This window comes from Quercus robur, chromosome 1 (assembly GCF_932294415.1).
Source record: "Quercus robur chromosome 1, dhQueRobu3.1, whole genome shotgun sequence".
Taxonomy (NCBI): Eukaryota; Viridiplantae; Streptophyta; class Magnoliopsida; order Fagales; family Fagaceae; genus Quercus; species Quercus robur.
Window position 1 is genome coordinate 2998160 of NC_065534.1, and position 22362 is coordinate 3020521.

Here is a 22362-nt window from a genome sequence, read left to right on the forward strand (position 1 = left end):
TAAAACTCCTCATCAGAATTGTCATTACTATCATCATCATCAGAATCACTTCCACTGTCATCATCACTGTCACTACTCTCACCATCATCATCATCATTGTTATCACCATCATTAATATTGTCAACATTGTTATAATCACCATTATCATGATCATCACAGTAATTTCTGTAATCCCCATCCATTAATAGTTCCATAAAATGGCCACTCTCATGAGTATAATTATAATCATCCATATTGGTTTAAGCTACACAACAAAGTAACAAATAGTCAACCCTTGCTAATACTATTTTAATATAAATCAACATAATAATCAGAACATTAAGACAATTCAAAACATACCAAGACAATTCAAAATATCAAGTACATAACACTGTAATGAAAATTTCAAATGTGTTTACATTACACATATATTAGTCCAAAGCTAATACTAAATATCACATAACTTAGTTTAAAGTTAATACAATATAGCTAATACAACATAGTTAATACAACATAGCTAACTTAGTTTAAAGTTAATACAACATAGTTAATACCACGTAAGGTTGTTCACTTCTTTTGGTTATAAATCATTCCTTGTAGCCACTTTAGCTGTAACTCTGGGTCCTTGAAAGTTAAGAACATCTCCCTACGTGACTTTTTTAGTAAGATATAAGAAGCTTGAACCACGAACGAACTTTCCACTCCAGGAAGTACTCTCACAATCGTCATGACATTATCAATTGAACTTGGTGACTCTTGAGAAGTACCTTCAGACCTATTTTGACATACAGTTATTAATTGACTAATACGATCGTCCAACATTGTAGCTCCTCCTATCTTCTTCTTTTTCTTCTGTGAGGGTATTGATACACTAGTTCGCTTTTGTCCTGAACTACGTGATTGACTAGTTTGTCCTTGCTGTAAACTATCAATGTCTAAACTCATGTCACATTGGTTATCCTTAAATTCGAAGCTACCATCTGAATCACCAGTACCCTCTTCTGGCATTGTTGGAGAGAGTGTATTTGAAGAAGGGGTCCATGCAGCTACCCCAGTTGCTGCAACATCCCTAAACATTATATCAAGTTGTTCTAGATTTTATGGACCCCTCTCTCGAAATTTTTTAGCTTTGGGTAATTCCTACAAAATGTAATTGTAATTTCACTCATATAACAATAATATAAAAAAAAACTATCTCCAACTAACTACATATTAATAAAATACTCAACTCACCTTCAACTTCAGGTCCCACCAATCATCAGTAGCAGCAATCGTTCCCTTCTCTGCATCCCAACCTAAACCTGTGTCAAGATTCCTCAATTTTTCCCACACTCTCCATTCACCTTTCAATACATCCCACCTACTTTTTAATTGGTCTTTATCATAGTTTAGACCGGTCTCATCACAAAATTTGGTCACCAAATTGAACCAACCTTTGGTACTAAAGCCAGCACCTTTTGTTCTATTCCTGGCTTGAATTTGTTCCACACAAATGCTACAAAAAGTAGTTGTCCATGTTGGATTAATATCCTAGTCTGCTCTAGCCTTTTTTTACCTCAGAGTTGGAAGTGGTCTTTTTACCCATCTATAAAGTTAACCAACCATAAGAAATGCAACAAAATAGAATTCAGAATTCATGGTAAAAACATGCACTTGGTTTTAAGTGCTAGGATGGAATCATTATCAAATGCCTCTTCAAATGAAATTCAAGTAAATTCCTTATCAAACCCCATTACAACAAGAACAAGAATTAGTGATTTCAACAATGGCCATTGGAGATGAAATGAGTCCTGTGTTGGTGATTTCAACAATCGATTCAATGGGCATTAGTGATTTCAAGAATTAGTGATTTCAACAATGAGCACTGTGTTGCAGCTTGGGCTGCACTGGTGTGGTAGCTAGTGCACTAGCTGACACACCAGTGCAGCCCAAGCTGCACACAGTGCGGTAGCTAGTGCACTAGCTGCCATACCAGTGCAGCCCAAGCTGCACTAGCTGTGCTAGCAACCCTTCGTGGAGACCTGAATTGGCTCTAGTAGAATATTCCCCCAAAAAAGTTAATGATCATCCAGAAGGACCAGAACCACTTAATGAAGGTAATATTTAAAATATAAAAAAAAAAAAAATTTATTCCTTCCCTATTTTCTTGTATCTTTATTCCTTTCTCTTTATTTCACTTTACGAAAGTAGAGGATAAAGTGAGTTTCAACCACACCACACGTATATATAGCTGTTTGTTTTGATTTCTCTGCCACAAAATGTTATGCTTATGCTTAATTGATGTACAAGTCAATGAATCTTTTGAGGCACCAAATGGATTGCCATTATATGGTTAGCTGCCACACCAGTGCAGCCCAAGCTGCACACAGTGCAGCAGCTAGTGCACAAATGTTACAAGGATTTATGGGTCTTGACCATGTGGATTTGATGCAGAGACTAGTTGAAAAGGAGAGTCTTAATAAAAAGGGTTTTTAAAGAGGTATAGGTAGTGGTTTGTGGGGAAGGGCGAGGCTATATATTTATAGTGGATATTGAGTGGGAATTGGTGTGGGGTCTAAAAACTCGCATCGAAGGGGTCGTGAAAGGTGTGCAATATATGTAATACTAATGTGTGCGTTCTCTGTTGGTTGCTGCATGGTGAAGTGCTGATGGGGTGTGCGTGCTCTGCTGATGTGGGAGCTGCACACGCATGCCCCATCAGCAGCAGCAGAGCACGCACACCCCATCAACACTTCACCATGCAGCAACCAAACAAGCCCAATATTCCACAATGTCATATACTCAACGAACCATGACAACCAGCATGAAAAATATTTATATTTCTTCTGAAAATTCTTCTTTCCTTCTCATTCTTTATATTTCTAAAATATCCAAATCATACTAATAAAATACCCAAATCAGATATCGCATAACTTGAGACAGAGCATCCACAAAAAATAAAATAAAAAATAAATAAATTACGAAGCATGTACCCATAAAGCTTTTTTAGTACCCCGCAAGAGAACAAATATATCTTTACCCGCCTGGGTCTAAATTTGATATCATGTTCCTATACATTTATTTGTTACTGGTATGCAGTTTCTTAATTCCAAATTCAAAACAAGCATCTCAAATCTATAATGGGGACGTCACCAAGAAGCACTCAGCTAAAAGATAGTAAGATTTGTTTGGGCTGAAGGCCCATGTAATATGAAAGCTTGTCTTATAATCTATTTTGGACCAATTTTGCCTCCCTACCATCATGCACCCGATCTTTTCTTATTTTCAACTACAGCGTGTCTCAGAGGCTTCTAGTCAGCTTTGCATTAAATCAAAAGCTGCTGAATTTGTGTGGCTCGAGAAAGACAAGCTCATAAATGACCTTTGACGAATCAAGTGGGTACACCCAACCCAACGGACACTGCACTGCAAATATGGTTTAATTCATAGCTAACTTTCTATCGGTGAAATTTCATTTTCAACTTCCGCGTGTCTCACACGCTTCTAGTCAGCTTTGCATTAAACCAAAAGCTGATTTTGTATGTCTTGAGAAGACAAGTTCATAAATGAGCTTTGACCAACTAAGTGGGTACACCCAGCCCAACAGACACTGTACTGCAAATATGATTTAATTCATATCTAACTTTTTATCGGTGGAATTTCGTTTTCAATTTTTAGTCTATATTTGTAAATTGCTGCCATAAATATATGATATTTGGTTCATTTTGAAATGTAGAATTCATTTTAAAAAGATTTGAGAGCACAATGTTATTAAAGGAGACAGTATAGGTACTATGATGATTTTTTTTTTTTTTTAAAGATTTGTTCGGCACTAAGACGTGTTATTTCTTGAACATTTGTATAGTATAGTTTCGTAATATGGTGCACATGTAATAATGTACCCATTAATCTTCTTCCTCTTCCTCTTCCTCTCCGTTGCCTCCAATGCATTCGACGAATGTTATCAGGCCCCCTTCGACTGCGGGCCGTTCAAGAACCTCTCTCAACCCTTCACCTCCCAAACCCGGCCCACCAACTGCGCCCAGACCCAAACCGAGTTCCTGCTCACCAATTGCGACGCCACCGACACCGAGTCACCCGAGTTGACCATCCCCCCACTGAGGGATAAAATAGGTAATTAACCCTAATATTCTAACTATTTAGTTAGATGGTTCAGTTTTGAAAGTAATTTGTTTTATAGCATCTCGAGTCTCTTAGAATCGTTTTTGGCCTGTAAATCGAGTATAAAAGACTCGATTTTCATGGCCTGATGTGGCATTTTTTCCACATCAGATTGGTGGAAATCGAGTCTTTTAGACTCGATTTACAACTCTTATATAACTCAAAAAATCATAAAACAGAACCCAAAACCCAAATCTCTTTCAAATTTCAAATACCGAGCCTCGTTCTGGACCGCCGAGGAGGTCAATCTCTCCGGCGACCCAGGTCGCGCCAGGAGCGCGACCCAGGTCGAGCGGCCAGGGTCGCGCGACCCAGGTCGCGCTGGCCTAGGTCGCTCGACCCTGGCCGCTCGACCTGGGTCAGTTTTTTCTTGGGTTTTCAGTTTGATTTTGTTCTTGGGTTTTTTGAAATGAGAATGGGAGAATGACGAACAGACACTTGAAAGTTTGATTTGATTTTGTTCCTGGGTTTTTTGGAAGTTTGAGAAATGAGAATGGAGAAGAACGACCCAGACACTTGAAACTTGAATATGTGTACTGTAGATGTAAATCGAGTCTTAGAGACTCGATTTACAGGTGGACCTCTCCTGACACAAGTGCCACCTCGGACCCGATCAAACCATGAAAATCGACCTTCAAAAAGTCGACTTATAGGCCAAAATCGACTCTCTTAGACTCAAAATGCTATAAAGCCAATTAGTTTGATAACTAAGCCTATTAACTAAATAGTTAAAAAATTAGTGTTAATTACCTATTTTATCCCCCACTGAGTTACCGAGTCCTCCGACTCAACCAGACCGATAAAACCTTGACCCTTGCCAGGTCAGACCTCTGGGAAAACACGTGCCTAACGGAATTCACTAATACCCCTCTGGGTTCCACGATTCTGAATTACACATCCGACAATGAGGACCTCACTATCTACTACGGTTGCTACGCTAACTTTTCGCTGAAGCCTACTTATCAGTTTAATTGTAGCATTAATGGGAAAGTGAGCGCTTCTTTTTATGTGATCGGTCCGACTCCGACCGATCCGGTTCTGAATATTAATACATGCCAAGTCGGGGTCAGACTCAAAATCCTTCAAACGGCGGCGATTGAGCTAACAACCAATCGGTCCGCTCTTAAGGAAGCTTTGATGAGTGGATTTAATGTGACTTATAGTGATTGTGGCACTCAGCTGTGTCCCAACCCAGGTATTAGACAGTTTATTTCCAAATCAGTAATTAGTTTTGGTGGTCTTTTACCAACTAAATTATAGGGAAAAATCAAGCTTCCATTTATCTTGTTATTCTTCATTGCTTGAATGCCCTCACCTCACGCCAGGCATTCGAGCTTTCTCCCCTGTGAAAATTGCATTTTGAGTCTTTTGACGTGTTTTGCATTTTGCTTAGGAATGGTCATTGGGATTGAAATGAAGTTCCAAAATCAGTAATTTTGATAGCCTTTTAAGTAGAAGATTGTTTATATATATATATATATATATAATTGAAAATTAAACCTTGATAAAATCTAGAACCCATAACTGTTGTTTATATGGTTTTGTTGGCGATGGAAAAATTTTGGTGGAGAATAGAATTTGGTAACATTTTATCTCCAAAAAAAAAAAAAAAAAGTTTCGTTTAGGCGCAAGTTTAGATTAATGCAGGTCAACGCACTAGTTATCATGACTGTGCTTGTTCAAGAAATTGAATTTATTAAACACCAAGAGGCCCAATTATATAGCAATCCTAGCTCTTATATTGCTAGGGTGCTTTGAAATACGACTCTATTTTTTTTTTTTTTTTTGGAGAATCATAACACAAACTTAAGAATACTATAAATATGTAGCCATTAAGGTTTTATATCAGATATGTAGTCGGTCAAGCTTCCCTTGTTCTCTCTCTCGCTCTCTCTCTCACACACTCCGCTTTCTTACTCAATATATCATTTCAACAACGTCTAGGGATGGCCAAGAGCCTTGTGGCTCAATTGGCATCTCTTAGTTTTTTCAACAAAGTCGTCTAGGTTCAAATCCCCCTGTCGCTGGTATACTTACCTTTGTGCATAAGTAATCCTTTCACTAGTTTTATTGCTTTCTTTAGAATCCTGAAACTGCCTGAAGCTTTGCACTCAATCATCTGGTTTAGATTCTGATCGTATTTGCTGGAACAAGCTTTTTTTATTTATTTATTTTGGTATGTCTAGAACATCTCTCACTAGGTTTTTTTTGTTTTTCAGTAAGAAAATTTTAAGATGCCAGTTACACAAGGGATGTCATGTTTGTCATCTTGTCATTAGATATCATATTTTGTATCCTTGTCAGCCCATTATTGGCAGAGTTTACTTCTGATCCTGGTATTGAATTATATAATAATGTACTACATATCTTCTTCTTTCTACATTTTAATGAGATTTGTTGTTCTGAGGTATATATGGAACTGCTGTTTTGGTCACTCTTTCCATCATTATCTCTATAGACTACAGATAATATCAGTTTGCATTTATTCTTATTGATTTCTAAACACTGGTTTCTTTCCAGCCAGGGACACCTCACCAGCATCATTTACCCTGTTTCAAATAAAACTGCTTCAGAATGTCCTGTTTCAAATAAAACTGCTTCAAAATGTCCTCCGTAATTTTTGTACATAATGCAGAATTTTTCTATATATAAAATCCTTATATTCGAAATGAAAGATTGTTGCTTATCTCTTTGCAAATGTCATCTTTTAGTGTTTTTTTTCCTAGCCAGTCCCAAGCCTGTAATAGCAAAGTGGCATTGAAGGACTCATGTAGCTTACCCTTCAAGGCTTGTTTGAATAGAGTTGTATAGTGAAGCGCTCATGTAACGTACCCTGCAGAGCTTAGTTGAGTAGAGTCGTAAAAAATTTGGAATGAAAATATAGAGCAGTATTAATCAAAATATTAATATGTGGCTAGGGAAGAATTATCTGTTTTGCAAGTTGATGACTAATGTGAAACCAAGCAAAAAGCTTTTATGGTCCAAGAACGAAGTGTTCTGCTAGTGAATTTGGTCTATATATATATAATTGGTTTTTTTTAGAGCTAAGGGTATTTTGGTAGGCCCTAGTTGTGGGCCTTTAGTTTTATTTTATTAATGGGCGACTCTTATTGAGTTTATGGATTTTATTTTGCAGAGTTTGGGTGTGCGGTGGTTATACATGTCTTATTGTAACCAAACAGTTAGAGATTTGTTAATGAGAATTGATTATTTTGGTTTATAGAAAGCATGTGTATTGTTTACCTTAGTGTGACTATGATCTTTCTCTCTTTGAGCCTTCCCTTTACTTTTTCTTTTTTTCTCCTGGTTACTGTTCCCCTTGTTATTCACGAAACTGTTCACAGCTTTAAAGATTCTTCTTTCTAGCAACCCTTTGATCTTAAATACTCAACCTTTTTGCTTGATAATTTGAACTCTTTAATCTTGGAATTTCCATAGTGCAACCCACCAAATAATCCCTTCAAACAACCTTAGAAATATCAAAGCTTTTTGTTGCCAGAAAAATCCATGCATGCTTTTTGCTTCGATAAATAGGGTTCTTCACCCTTTTGTCCCCATCTTTTCCAAACCTAATTTCTTTATGTAAATCTTGAAAGACAGCATTCTGTACTCCCAAGGCTGCCCACACCAAAATTAGTACACAAATTTCTCTGAATCTCCACAAAATAAACTTCTATTTCCTTTTTAGATTTGAATCTGTACTTGGTGCTGACATGACAAATTTTTGGAGGTGAATGGAATGTAATGTATGATACAGTAATTTTGTAGCAATAGAGAGGAGCCAAAAGCCTAAGAGGATTTTTTTTTCTGCTTTCATTAGACCTTTAAATATATAACCTTTTTTTGAGAAGGACTTTAAATATATAACCTAAATGAGTAAACAGCTTCAATAAAGGCAAGTTGAATTATATCTCTCAACTCCGTTTTCCTTCCATATAGGCAAATTACACTTAAATCTAACTTTGATATTCTTTATCTGCCCTTTGCTTTCTTTGTCATGTCTTGTGGCTTAAATCATCAATAAGTTTATGTTCTGAGATTCTATTCCTAACAATAACTGATGCTAAGATATTGTTGGTTTTTCAGGCTATTCCTCTAAGTGGTGGAATCAATCGTATAAAGGTACGGTAATAATGAGGGAACCCTTCATATCTTTTTATATCTTTTATTGGAGTATATTTTGCAAGAGTAAATTTTAGGTACATTTCCTTAAGTACAGGTTTCCAATTAAATTTAAGAGAAATGATATGTCCATAACATTTTCACAACATTTTTACAACAAATCTTAAGTGGCAGGTTGTTATTGGTTGTTATTGTTGGGGCAAAAAAGTAATCTTAGTATTAGGTTCAAATTTGAACCAATAACAACTAGTCACCTATGATTTGTTGTGAAAATGTTGTAAAAATGTTGTGGACGTAGCATCTTTCTAAATTTAAATATGATTGAATTGAATTTAAATTTTTGTTGGACAAGATAACACAATTTGTGCTATATCAGCCAATGTAACCATGTGTTTGAATTTAATTGAGGAAGCTAATGCGTTGCACAGTTTTAGTTAAGTTTTGTTTTATTTATAATTGAAAGCTCTTAATTACACTCTTTAAACACAGGTGTTGTGGTTGGTATTGTTGGGACCATAGCAGTTATCTTTGTTATGATCATTTGCTACCTCAAAAGAGAACAATTATCAAATATGGGAGTGATTAGCAAGAAGAAAACCAAAGACAATCAATATACCAAGGCTTTTATAATGAATCAAGGCTCACTTGCTCCCAAGCAATATAGTTATCCAAATATTAAGAAAATGACTAATTCATTCAAAAACAAACTAGGTCAAGGTGGATATGGAAGTGTATACAAAGGAAAGCTATTGGACGGTCGTTTAGTAGCAGTTAAAGTCATCAATGAGTTGAAAGGAAATGGAGAAGAATTTATTAACGAAGTTGCTAGCATTAGCCGAACTTCACATGTTAACGTCGTCAGTCTTTTGGGTTACTGTTATGAGAGAACTAAAAGAGTTCTAGTCTATGAATTCATGCCCAATGGATCTTTGGATAAGTTCATATGCAACCCAGAATCTTCAAGCACAAATTGTTAGTTAGAACAAAGAACACTTTTTGAAATTGCAGTTGGCGTTGCTCGAGGATTAGAGTACTTGCATCGTAGTTGTAGCACAAGGATTTTGCATTTTGACATAAAACCTCAAAATATTCTACTAGATGATGATTTTTGTCCAAAAATATCTGATTTTGGCCTTGCAAGACTATGCCAAAAGAAGGAGAGTATTGTATCTATGTTGGGTGCCAGAGGAACTATAGGATACATTGCTCCGGAGATTTTTAGTCGAAACTTTGGAGGAGTCTCTCACAAGTCTGATGTTTATAGCTATGGAATGTTGATTCTTGAAATGGTTGGAGTAACAGAGAATTTTGATGCAGAAGTGTCACACACTAGTGAGAGATATTTTCTAGATTGGATCTATCAGAATCTAAATTTGGATGAGAATGTTGAAAACACCTCGGTCTTAACAGAGGAGGACGAACAAATGAAAAGAAAAATGATTTTAGTGGGCTTGTGGTGCATTCAGACCATTTCAACAAATAGGCCATCCATGACTAAGGTGGTGGAGATGTTGGAAGGTAACGTTCATTCCATAGAAGTTCCTCCAAAACCCTTTTTTTTTCTCCTACAAGGTCAGTGCAATATTCTTCAACAACATCATTACCATAAAAATTGGTGCGGGGGCTAAAAATCTACATGATCCCATAAGCAACAATAGCAAAAGATTTCATTTAGTAAATGGAATCGTTGCTCACTAATGCTAAATAATAGTTTGGATGGAAGGTATGGGGACAAATGTACCTTGAGACAATGGGGGCCATGGTCCCCCTAACCCTAACACTTTTATTTTATTTTATTATTATTTTTTTATGTAATAGCTAAATTGTCTCATGTAAATGTATATATATGACCCTCTCTTAAGGTTGGTTTTTTTTTTTTTTTTTTTTTTTTGAGAAAGAGTTTCAACTTATGATATTCGCTCTTAATGATAGCTTTTTATAATCTGATTAAGACACCAATTGAGTTTTGATGTAAGCAGAGATTGATCCTCTCTTAAGAATTAAGTTGTCGAAATCAACCTCCAAAAAAAAATAATAATAAAATAAAAAAAATCTTATAAAAAAAAACGAAGATAATTAGCAGTTGACCATGACCACCCCTCCTAAAATAGGAGAAAAAAAAAGTTTATATATACCTAAATTCAAGTGTTGCCATTGGCCCATTGTATAAAAGTGTTAATTGCTTCAAGAAATATTACCGACTCATCCCTCAATTAATAATGAAAATTACATTAGATGAAGGGGCTCATCCCCAAAATTTATTTTTTAAAAATACTATGTATGCATTTAAAATTTGAACACAACTACTTGGGTCTCTAAAATATTTAAATTGGTCCTAGAAACCCAAAAAACATAAAAGGTCTTCCTGGCTTGTGATTGTGCAGTGAGACCATGTGTGCCTATTTTATGTGTGTTATTTTTTTATTTTTCGTTATTATCAAAGCATGTTTAATTGTTTGTTTTTTACTATGTTGTGTGGTCGATTAGTTTTGTTAGGGTTTTATATTTCATGTATTAGCTTATCTTTTAACAAAGCACACTACTCGTAATTGGATGGGTCTAAGTTGAGTTTAAAGTATCAAGAAGTGTGTTACACAAACATCACAAGTAATATTATTAAAGATATGAAAATTGAACCAAGCAACAAGTGAAGAAAAGCAATTTTATTAAAGCTCGACACTAGCATCTATCAAGGTTTAATGCAGAACCTCGACACAAGCTCAATTTATTGAGACTTACGATTTCAGAAGTCTCAAATCTGAAATTTGGCCCATGATAACTTGAATTGCTAGGGTTTCTCTCTCTACAACTCTAGACCATATAAAAGGTTTATTTGAAAGTCATCAAAGATATAGAGACTTAATTAGAAAACTCATACACTATGCGAGAAGTTACTACATATTATGCGTCTTAGAGTTTTGAGACCAAATACTTCCCGACCTTCAACGTGCTTTAAAGTGTAAAACTTTGCAGCCAACAATAATCAATCAGTTGCTTGGTGTTTGTCATGTACTAGGATCCATGTATGCGAAGAAGTCTTTTATAAGATCAAGTTCAATTGGGGATTGAAGTAAAGGTTAAACTATAGATTGATATTTTGTGATAGTCCAGACTAGTGATAAGATTCTTTATATTTGTATTTACTTGATTATTGATTAGTGGATTATTGAGAATGGTGACATGAAATTCACCTAGTAGGGTTTTTGCTTTGGGAGAGGTTTTCTCTATTCGTCAACAAATCACTGTGTCATTTATTTTTCATTGTATATAAGTTATTTGGTGATTTGTTGGTGCCTCCACAATTTACTTGTAATTTGACCTAATTAATTAACTTGGGTAGTTGAATGAATTAATGATAGGAAACAGCTTAAAGATGGTGATTGTATTCAAGGGTTCTTTGAGGGAACCAACCTCCAAGGGAAGAAAGTAGAAAACAGAAAGATTAGAGAGAGATTTAGAGATTAGAGAGGAAAGGAAACAAGAATATGCTTGTGTTATTTCTGCTCCACCTACCAATTCTCATAGCTCTTCATTATATACAATTCAATACAGTTGGTAGTTACAACAGTTACAATCATTAGTCAATCCTTAGCTCAACATACAGCTAGCACCCTAACCAACTTCCTAGCTAGCATGCTTAACACTAACATACTCAGCACCACAATTCTCACACACACAACACCACACACTCAATATTAGTATACCAAGTAACTCATACACTCAGCACTACGCCAACTCAAGTCAATCAACTACTCCTATTGATCCATACCCCTTAAAAAACCATGTCCTCAAGGTTCCAGACAACCCTAACAATTCCCCCTCTCTAAAAGAACCTTGCCCACAAGGTGAGGAAATGTATGTTGAAGGACATAAAAGGACTCCCAAGTTGCATCTTCAGTAGATTGCCTCTGCCACTGAACCAAGACCTTGGTAATGGTATGACTCCTCAACTGCTTAGACCTATGCTGCAGAATTGCAATTGGTTCTGGCCTGCAGAATCCATGGAAGGAAGAGAAGGAAGTGGAGTAACCTAATCCTCCAATTTCTATCTCAAACAAGAAATGTGAGACACAGGATGAATAGGATAGTCCTCAGGCAAGGCCAACTTAGACCTCACCAATACGTTGAACAATCTGAAATGGACCAAAGAACCTTAGAGAGAACTTATTATAACCTTTCTGTCTCAAACAAGAAATGTGAAACACAGGATGAATAGGACAGTCCTCAGGCAAGACCAACTTGTAAGCCACCTCACCAATATGTTGAACAATCTGAAATGGGCCAAAGAACCTTGGAGAGAACTTATTATAACCTTTCACTCACAGAGAAAGTTGCCTATAAGGTTGTAGCTTAAAGTAAACCCAATCACCAACACTAAAAGACTTATCAGACCTGCCAATAGCTTCATCCTAACTTGAACTGAAATCAAGTGCTATTTCAAAAGAGGAATAAGCTCATGTCTAGAGCGTAGGAAGCTATCCACTGCCCCCACCTTAGTGACACCAGGGACGTAATCCAAAAGCCTAGGAGGAGGGTAACCATACAAGGCCTCAAAGGGGGTCATTTTGGTAGAAATGTGGTAATTGGAATTGAACCAATACTCTGCCAAATGCAACCAATTAGTCTAAACATGGGGCCTATCACTAACAAATGCCCTCAAGTACTGCTCCTAGCTCCTATTAACAACCTTTTTCTGACCATTAGTTTGTAGATGGTAAGCTGAAGACATGGCCAACTCTGTGTGTTAAACCTAAACAACTCTCTCCAAAAAGCAGTAGTAAAAACAGCCCCCCTATCACTGACAATTGACTTAGGCATGCCATGTAATTTGAAGACTCCCTACATGAAGACAGTAGCAACCTTGGCAACAGTAAATGGATGATGGAGAGAAAAGTGTAAGGCTGAATTTAATCAACCATATGTTGGCTTTATTCCATGCCAAATTTTCTTGTAATTCAGCATGTAGAAACCCTGTATTTAGGTGGGAATAATGTAAGGGTTATGTGTGAGAGAGTGCGAAGAAACTTAAGAAGAAACTCAAGATGTGTGCACTTAAAGGAGTCTTGCGGCTGGATCTCGCGACTAGCAAGTCACCAAAGTGGCACACGTGTGAAGCATGCAGGGAGCTGAAGGGTCATGACAACTGGAGCACTATAGGACAAAAAGTACAGCCTGGCTTGGAAGTTATCTCGCAACTCAAACTCGCGACTCGTTCCAGTCATGAGGCTAAGTAGAATGCCCTGTTTAAATGAAAACTGACTTTTCACATTCCTCTCATACCTTACTATAAAAACCCTTATACCCACGAAATGTATTGTGTTGAAAAATGAGCCTATTGAGAGAAAAACCCTTAGAGAGGTTTCTACAACTCACCCACCCTATTAGAGAGAGCTACTCATTCTTAGAGAGAAATTTTTGTAGTCTCTTCTCATTCCCTCTCCCATTGTTATATTCATTGAGATGAGATTTGTACCCAAACACTACCCATACCCATTTAGAGTGTCAAGCATTTTTGGAGCTTGGGAAGCATTGGAAGATGCCAAGGATTGCGGATGCAATATGGGCATATTGCGGGAGTATACTCTAAAATAGTATACTAGAGAGTTTTGTCATTTCTATATGATTCTTGTGCATATTCTTAGGGGGAGAAATTCTATTTCTTGTGCACATTTGTAGGGGGGAGAAATTCTGTTTCAGATATTCCATAGGAGATATGCATATACCAAGGGGGAGAAGACATTGAGTTAATAAGAAAACTTTATTTTGTTTGTTTTTCTTTATGTTTGTTTTCTTGTTTGCTTTATGGTGCTTTAAGTTATGTTTAGTATCTTTGCTTTGTTGTTCTCATTACATCATGTTTGTGTTGGACATGCATACATCCTTATGCTATTGTGCTTCATTGAATGCATGTTCGGATGATCATTTACTTTGTCATGTGATCATTGTAGTCATTTCTATATGACTGTTTTGGTGTAAGATCAAGTTGCTTACATGTTTCACATCATGTTTACTTAATCGCAATTTACTTGTTACATTATACTTGTCCTTTTATTACTTGCTTTACCTTGAGGGTCTAATGTGTTTTGTGCAAGTGTTTTGTGCAAGTGTTTTAGGTTACATGTATATATATTCCAAGTGCATCACAACTTCTAGATTTAGGTGTGAGTGAGTTTTTCCATTGTTCTCAAACTCACAACTCACGTTTAAGTCTAGAGCCTATTTTAGGGTGTTTTGTCACGGAATAACCAAAAAGGAAGATTGTAAGGTTGAATTTAATCAACCATATGTTGGCTTTATTCCGTGCCAAATTTACTTGTAATTCAGCATGTAGAAACCCTATATTTAGGTGGGAATAATGCAAGGGTTGTGTGTGAGAAAGTGTGAAGAAACTCAAGATGTGTGCACTTAAAAGAGTTTCGCGATTAGATCTCACGACTGACTCATGATTGATAAGTCGTCAAAGTGGCACACGTGTGAAGCATGCAGGGAGCTAAAGGGTTACGACAGCTGGAGCACTACAAGACAAAAAGTACAGTTTGGCCTGGAAGTTATCTTGCGACTTAAACTCGCGACTCGTTCTAGTCGGGAGGCTAAGTCGCCAGAATGCCCTGTTTAAATGAAAAATGACTTTTCACATTCCTCTCATACCTTACTATAAATACCCTTATACCCACGAAATTTATTGTGTTGAAAAAGGAGCCTATTGAGAGAAAAACTCTAAGAGAGGTTTCTACAAGACACCTACCCTATTAGAGAGAGCTACTCATTCTTAGAGAGAAATCTTTGTAGTTTCTTCTCATTCCCTCTCCTATTGTTATACCCATTGAGAGGAGATTTGTACCCAAACACTACCTACACCCATTTAAAGTGTTTTTGGAGCTTAGGAAGCATTGGAAGATGCTAAGGATGGTGGATGCAATATGGAGTTTATTGCGGGATCCGGAAAGCTAGAGAAGACACAGTTAGGCTTAACCTTGTTGGAGCAAAAAGCTTGAAGGGTTTAGGTGCATCGGGTAGATCAGGCTTGGAGGGTCTTTTGCTATTCATGTATCCCAACTTTATTCTCTAGTGGATCATTTTACCGCTTGAAGGGCGGCGGAAAGGTTTTTCGCCAAGTTTTTCGGTTTTCTTTTCGATAACACGTGCCAGTGTTATCTTTGTGTTTACATCTCTCTTCCCTTACTCTTTACCTTTTAATTGCTGTTGTGTTTGTGATTAATTATGGTTTAGAGTGTTTTATCTATTTGGTTATCGCTTATATACATCATTCCGCACATATATTGTTTATGTATAAGCCTGTGTTGGTATTGTTAAAATTAGGGGTCTAAACATTCATTAGTGTTTTACACACTAATTGAACTTTCAAAAAGAAATGCACAAACTTGGTGAGTTTGTCCACCACTACCAAAATTACATCCTATCCATGTGATTTAGGCAATCCCTCAATGAAATCCATACTAATATCTAACCAAGGTCTATTAGGGATTGGGAGAGGCTACAACAAGCTAGCTGATTTGGAATTGTCACTCTTGGTTCTTTGACAAACCTGACAACACCTAATGTGGTTCTTAATGTCAGATTTCATGCTTTGCCAATAGAAATCTTGCTTAACCCTGTAAAGGGTCTTTAGGTAACCTGAATGACCACCAATTGGATTGTATGCACCTGTTGTAGGATCAATGGTTTCAAGGAAGATGAAGGATTGATAAAAATCCTATTCTTGTGAAGAATTAGACCATTCTGTAAAGAATAACCAGCTGGAGTGAGTGTGGGATTAGCAAGTTTGGAGATAGAGTGAAGCATGCTGATCAGAAGGTTCCATTCTTGAAAGAGCATCTGCAACCCTATTTTCTCTTCCTTTTTTGTACTCCAACACAAAGGAATAGCCCAACAACTTTGTAATCCATTTTTGCTGAGTGGGAGTGCCAATTCTTTGTTCAAGAATGAATTTGAAACTCTATTGATCAATCCTGATGAAGAAATGATTGCCAAACAAATAAGGTCTTCATTTCTTAACTGCCTTCACCAATGCTAAGAGCTCCTTTTCATATGTGGATAGATGCAAACACATTCCCTTGAGAGCCTCACTATGGAAAGCTAAAGGTCTATTGTCCTGCATCAAAACAGCCCTCAAACCAGAACCAGAAGCATCACATTCAATCACAAAGGGCTTCAAAGAATTAGGTAAAGCCAAGACCGGTGGGTTAGAAACAACATGTTTGAGTGCATTAAAGGCCAAATCTGCATTAGAGGACCAATGGAAGGAGTCTTTCTTGAGTAAAGCAGTCAATGGTGCAGCAATGACCCCATAATTCTTGATAAACTTCCTGTAGTAACCAGTTAGGCTAAGAAATCCTCTTAAAGCCTTAACTGAAGTAGGAGTAGGCCAATTCTACATAGCCTCAGTCTTCTTAGGGTCAGTTTTAACTCCTAGGCTTGAGATTAAATGGCCTAAATACTCCACCTCATGACACCCAAAAACACATTTGCTTATTTTAGCAAATAACTGGTTCTTGAGCAACACCTCCAAGACCAACTTTAAATGAGAAGCATGATCTTCCAATGTCTTGCTAAATACTAAAATATCATAAAAAAACACCAAAACAAACTTCCTTAAGAAAGGTTTAAAGATATCATTCATTAAAGATCGGAAAGTGGATGGTGCATTTGTTAAGCCAAAGGGCATGACTAGGAACTCATAGTGGCCCTCATGAGTCTTAAATGCAGTTTTTGGAATGTCACTTTCTTTCATTCTGATTTGATGGTAACCAGACCTAAGATCTAGTTTAGAAAAAATTGTTGCTCCACACAATTCATTAAGTAATTCGTCTACCACTAGTATGGGATACTTATCCTTGATAGTGGCTTTATTAAGTGACCTATAATCAATGCACATATGCCAACTACCATCTGCTTTTCTAAAAAACAACATAGGTGAAGAGAAAGGACTTTGGCTAGCTCTAATAGATCCTGCCTCAAGCAACTCCTTAACAATCTTTTCAATCTCAAATTTTTGATAGAAAGGGTACATGTATGGTCTTTCAGAAATTGGTTGACTTCCTTCCTTCAAAGTAATTGGATGCTCATGGTTTCTGGGTGGTGGAAGTCTAGTAGGTACTTCAAAGACTTTGCTGAAGTCCTAAAGTAGTTGAGCTAAAGCAAGATGTGGCTGCACTGTTGAGGCTGCTGGAGGTGTGGCTACAATCTGCAGCAACAATCCTTTCTTGACAGCAGGTGTTAAAAACCTCTCACCCTCTTGCAAAGAAGGCCTTGAGGGTTGTAAACACCTGAGCAGGACAGAAATGCCTTCATACCAAAATTGCATAGTGAGTTGCTTGAAGTCCCATTGAATCAACCCTAAGGAATATAACCATTGTGTTACCAAAACCATTGCACAATCACCAAGGGGTAGTATGTTCAAATCCACCTTAAAGGTGTGCCCTTGAACCTTAAGTGGAACCCCATAACTAACCCCTTTAGTCTTGAGCAAGGCACCATTAGCAATTTGGGCCTCAAATGTATCCCTGGATAACAAGGGTAAATTCAATGCCACCCACATAGCTTTATCTAGAAAATTATGTGTGCTGGCACTACTAATCAAAATAACCATTTCTTGTTGCTTGATCCTTGCCAAAACCTTCATTGTACCTAGGGAAGGACTACCAAGTAATGCATAAAGAGTAATCTCAGCAACACTGCCCTTCAACTCTGCAGTTCCCTCAATGCCATTACCTCTTAACCCTGCCATATCTTCCACCACATCTTGCTCCAATCCACTAGAGACATCAAACACCACTTCTTGCAATTGAACATCAAAGTAGAACTCTTGCAATCCCTCCATAAGGAAAATTCTTAGAATCTTGCATTGGTGGTTTGCATGCCACTTTTCTTCATAATGAAAACAAATTCCTTTCTTCCTTCTTTCTTCAATCTGTGTAGTAGGTAGTCTCTGAACAGGTAATTTGGTAGTTTTGACATCAATCTTATCATTCTTAATTGCTGGTGGTGGTCCAGGAATAGAGGGTTTAGGCACATCTATCCAAGGCTTGGTGGTTTTCTTGTTACTAAGGAGATACTCTTCTTATATTTTAGTAACTCTAAAGGCTAAATTAAGGTTTTGTGGATTAAACATCCTGATAGGAAAACAAATTTCATCCCTCAACCCACTCAAGAAGCAACTAAGTTTGTGTTTTTCAGACAATTCCTTGATCCTATTTGATAAAGCTTCAAACTAAGTAAGAAGAAATAGAACTTACCTGCCTTAGTTTTGTTAATGCTTCCATTGGATCATTATAGGCAAAAACTCCAAATCTGGTATGCAAAGCTCTCACAAAGGCTTCCCAACTTATGCATTGCCCTGTCTCCTCAGCATCTTGAAACCAGATCAAAGCTTCATCCTTTATGTGATAAGAAGCTAAAAGAATCCTTTGATTGATGGGTGTGTTGTACAATTGAAAGAACTGGTGAGCCTTATAGACCTAACCTGAGGGATTCTCTCCTCTAAATCTTGGAAACTCCAATCTCACTCTATTTGGGACTGCTATGAGTGAGTCTAATTGTGTTGTTGTAGTAGCAGGAGATGAGGGTGCAGTCCTATGTTGCCATTGATTTCTAGCTTCAGTGAACCATTGCACAATTTTTGTCAATGTCTGTAACACAGAAGTCATAGCATCTATTTTTTGATGAATGCCATGTATTTCTTGTTCATGCTGGTTAGAAGTGAATGAAAGAGTGTTGTTGTATTTTTCATTGAGAGCGGCCAAGGATTGTGTTTCTTCCATGAAGATAGAGTAGGCTTTGATACCAAATTGATAGGAAACAGCTTAGAGATGGTGATTGTATTCAAGGGTTCTTCGAGGGAACCAACCTCCAAGGGAAGAAAGTAGAAAATAGAAAGATTAAAGAGAGATTTAGAGATTAGAGAGGAAAGGAAACAAGAATATGCTTGTGTTATTTCTGCTCCACCTACCAATTCTCACAGCTCTACATTATATACAGTTCAGTACATTAGGTAGTTACAACAATTACAATCATTAGCCCACCATATAGCTGGCACCCTAACCAACTTCCTAACTAGCATGCTTAACACTAACATACTCAGCACCACAATTCTCACACATGCAACACCACACACTCAGTATTAGTATACCAAGTAACTCATACACTCAGCACTACACCAACTCAAGTCAATCAACTACTCCTATCAATTAACTGAGGTTAATTTATGGGTTTGACTTACTTCCAGTACTTTTTTAATCAAGATTTCCTTTTGTTTTAATAAAAGACTGTCATGTCATCCACTAATTAAATGACATATCCAATCAAAAAAGTACTAGAGATAAGCTAAACCCTCGATTTATAAATCACCAGTTTTGGTTGTTTACTAATTGAGACGCAAAGTTAAGAACTTGGGATTTTATGATTTGGGTGCTACCATATGGCTTGCTGACGTGATGTTGTATGGGTACATTTAAATGACTCGTTTCTTTTTTTTTTTCCCTTGGCTGGCAACGCTATTTAGTTTTTTAGTTTGAAAAATATTGGATAATAGAATTAGATCATTAAAATAACTTTTATTTGATTTTTTTTTTATTATGAAAAAGCCAACTATAATATTTTATTTTTATAAAATAAAAAATACAAGTAGTTCAAAAATAATTATATTGTGTATTTTCTTAGCTGATATTTTGTTAATACCAAATAAATACTAACTAGGATTCTTATAAAAAAATTGTTGGTTCATGCTTTGGTCGCCCTCAAATTGAAATTCTAGTTCATCCCTGCTTAAGCACAAAAGTATTTCTAGGGTAAGTGACTTGACCTTGTAATTTATAATGATCTGATTGTAAATATGCCTATGATTATAAAAAAGGAAATGCTTAAAATCGCATTATAAACTTTCCATGGGAATTCTTAAATATTATCAAATGATAACATCATAACTTCCATCTCTAAATAATAAATATTATAATTTAAGTGCAAGTTTAATCTATTGATGGTTGGATACTGTTAGAATTATGGTTAAGTGATTAAACTCACCATTTCCTAATAGCTTAAACTTTTGAGACAATCGGTAATTTAACATGATATCAAAGTAGAAAATTCTAAGTTCGATCCCCATTTTCACTCTACTTCCCATTTAAAATATTAAATTCTCACTTGTTGGGCCCCCACTTATCAGGGGGATGTTTAGGCCTACAAGCGAGGGAGAGTGTTAGAATTATGGTTAAGTGATTAAACTCACAATTTCCTAATAACTTAAGCTTTTAAGACAATCGGTAATTTAACAGATACCACAAACAAACTCAATAAAATAATACAATTTAACAATTAGTTTATAAAATAAGCAAAAAAAATAAAAATGAACTACTCCACTCCATCAAAGAATCAATACGTATAAGTGTCAAACGTCAAGTGTCAAAATAAAGTGGTACTTTACTCTTTCCTAAAAATAAAATGAAGAACTCTATGAACTGAAAGTCTAAAACATTAAAACCGAAGAAAAGCTACTGAACATAGAGAGGGAGAGATTGAGAGAGAGCACCGTGAAGATAGATCGGTTGGTCAGTTATTCAACAGTGTGGATGAGATCACTGATCAGAGTTGGCTTGCAATTATGGCAGCGTAAGGGCAATTTTTTTTTTTAATCCAACTTTTATATTGTGGGAGCAAACACCTGTGTGCAGTTTAGAGTTGTTAATATATTAACTGTGCGATTTTTTTGGAGTTTAATTTTGATTTAATTAGGAGTCTTGATTTAGAAAAGATTTGGGCTTCATTTATTGCGATATTACAAATTTGTTAAAATTATTATTTTTGGGTTTATATTTTAGAGGAGCTATGGGCCGAAGAAATGGGCTAAATTCTATTCCTTTTTTTTTTTGTTTTTTGAACGAGCTTAAGATTTGAGGACTGAAACATGCCTATATCTTAACTTTTATGGTTTTTTTTTGGGTTAATTACTACTGCTCTCTAGCTCCGCCCATGTGATTTAAAATAAGTTCATGTGTTTGTACAAGAATTCAAGGAAGGTGATAAAAATTGCATTGGGATACTGAAACATGTCATGTAATCACTAATACACTATCAGTAATAAATATAAGGCTAAAATGTAAAAGTTACTAGTATATTTAATCAGGTTCTTTAACTTTGTTTTAATTTATTTCAGTTCTCTAAGTTTCATGTTTATTCAATTAAAACATTTTCATCAATTTTTGTTAAATATTGCAATTAATTGTCACAAATTTTAAATTTTTCTTCAAAATTTTAAATTAAAAAAAATCCAATCAACGATTGAATTTTCTATGTTTTTGTTAAAGAAATTTTTAACAAAAGTTGATGGAAAAACTTTAATTGAATAGACTTGAATTCAGATTACTAAAATGGATGAAAGCAAAGTTAGATGATTGAAATAAATTCCAATGACATTAAAGGGTGTATTTTACATTTTAACCTAAGTTAGCCGCAAACTTGTGCGTCGTGCGTAATAATTTTTTTAGAGTAGTCTCATTAAATATATTTTTTTTATTACTATTATTGTTTTAGTTATTAACAATTGATTTTTCATTATCTTTTAAGCTAATAAAAACCTTACATATACCTTTTAAAAAAAAAAAAAAAAAAACTTTACACATACCTTAACAAAATTCTATATATTCCACTTCTTTAGATGCGTAAAACTATATATTACTACTCTATAATAATAGTAGCTAATCAGTTTTTTCATTTTTTTCATGATTTCATTTGTAATATTTCTTACTATTATCATATATTTACTGGCTGATGATTTGCATAACAGAGACGTTAAATGAGAGGTAGTATCATTCCTTATATTTTTAAAAGTAATGGTGTATAAAGATTATATAACTTTTATTTATATGTATATATATATATATGTATATAAGGTTAAATAAAATGTCAAAAAAGGGATTTTAAAATTTACTAACATTATTTCCTATGTAATTTCTATTATTACTGGAAAACATCTCTTTTTAGTTATAATTGGAAATATGAATTATATAAACAATTTTTTTTTTTCAAAAGAAAACAATATTTTAATATATTTATATATATATATACACACACATACAAGAGCATGGA

General features: G+C 35.7%; 2 protein-coding genes across 2 annotated transcripts; one reads left to right on the plus strand and one right to left on the minus strand.

The window, feature by feature from the left end:
* Positions 1 to 546: 546 nt before the first annotated feature.
* Positions 547 to 1056, minus strand: LOC126692614 (uncharacterized). The gene has a single exon (XM_050388285.1). It carries the CDS (start codon positions 1054 to 1056, stop codon positions 547 to 549), a length of 510 nt encoding a protein of 169 aa, XP_050244242.1.
* Positions 1057 to 4905: 3849 nt separating this feature from the next.
* Positions 4906 to 10079, plus strand: LOC126715961 (PR5-like receptor kinase). The gene is made up of 3 exons (XM_050416836.1): positions 4906 to 5335; positions 8227 to 8262; positions 8752 to 10079. Exons 1-3 carry the CDS (start codon positions 5278 to 5280, stop codon positions 9237 to 9239), a joined length of 582 nt encoding a protein of 193 aa, XP_050272793.1. The 5' UTR covers positions 4906 to 5277; the 3' UTR covers positions 9240 to 10079.
* The last annotated feature ends 12283 nt before the right edge of the window (positions 10080 to 22362 follow it).

What these genes read in the sequence shown, in the direction of transcription:
- LOC126692614 (XM_050388285.1), bottom strand. Translation starts at nt 1,056, where the DNA reads ATGTTTAGGGATGTTGCAGCAACTGGGGTAGCTGCATGGACCCCTTCT.
- LOC126715961 (XM_050416836.1), top strand. Translation starts at nt 5,278, where the DNA reads ATGAGTGGATTTAATGTGACTTATAGTGATTGTGGCACTCAGCTGTGT. An exon ending in TCAGCTGTGTCCCAACCCAG is followed by an intron (nt 5,336 to 8,226) that starts GTATTAGACAGT and finishes TTGGTTTTTCAG; the next exon opens with GCTATTCCTCTAAGTGGTGG. An exon ending in GTGGAATCAATCGTATAAAG is followed by an intron (nt 8,263 to 8,751) that starts GTACGGTAATAA and finishes CTTTAAACACAG; the next exon opens with GTGTTGTGGTTGGTATTGTT.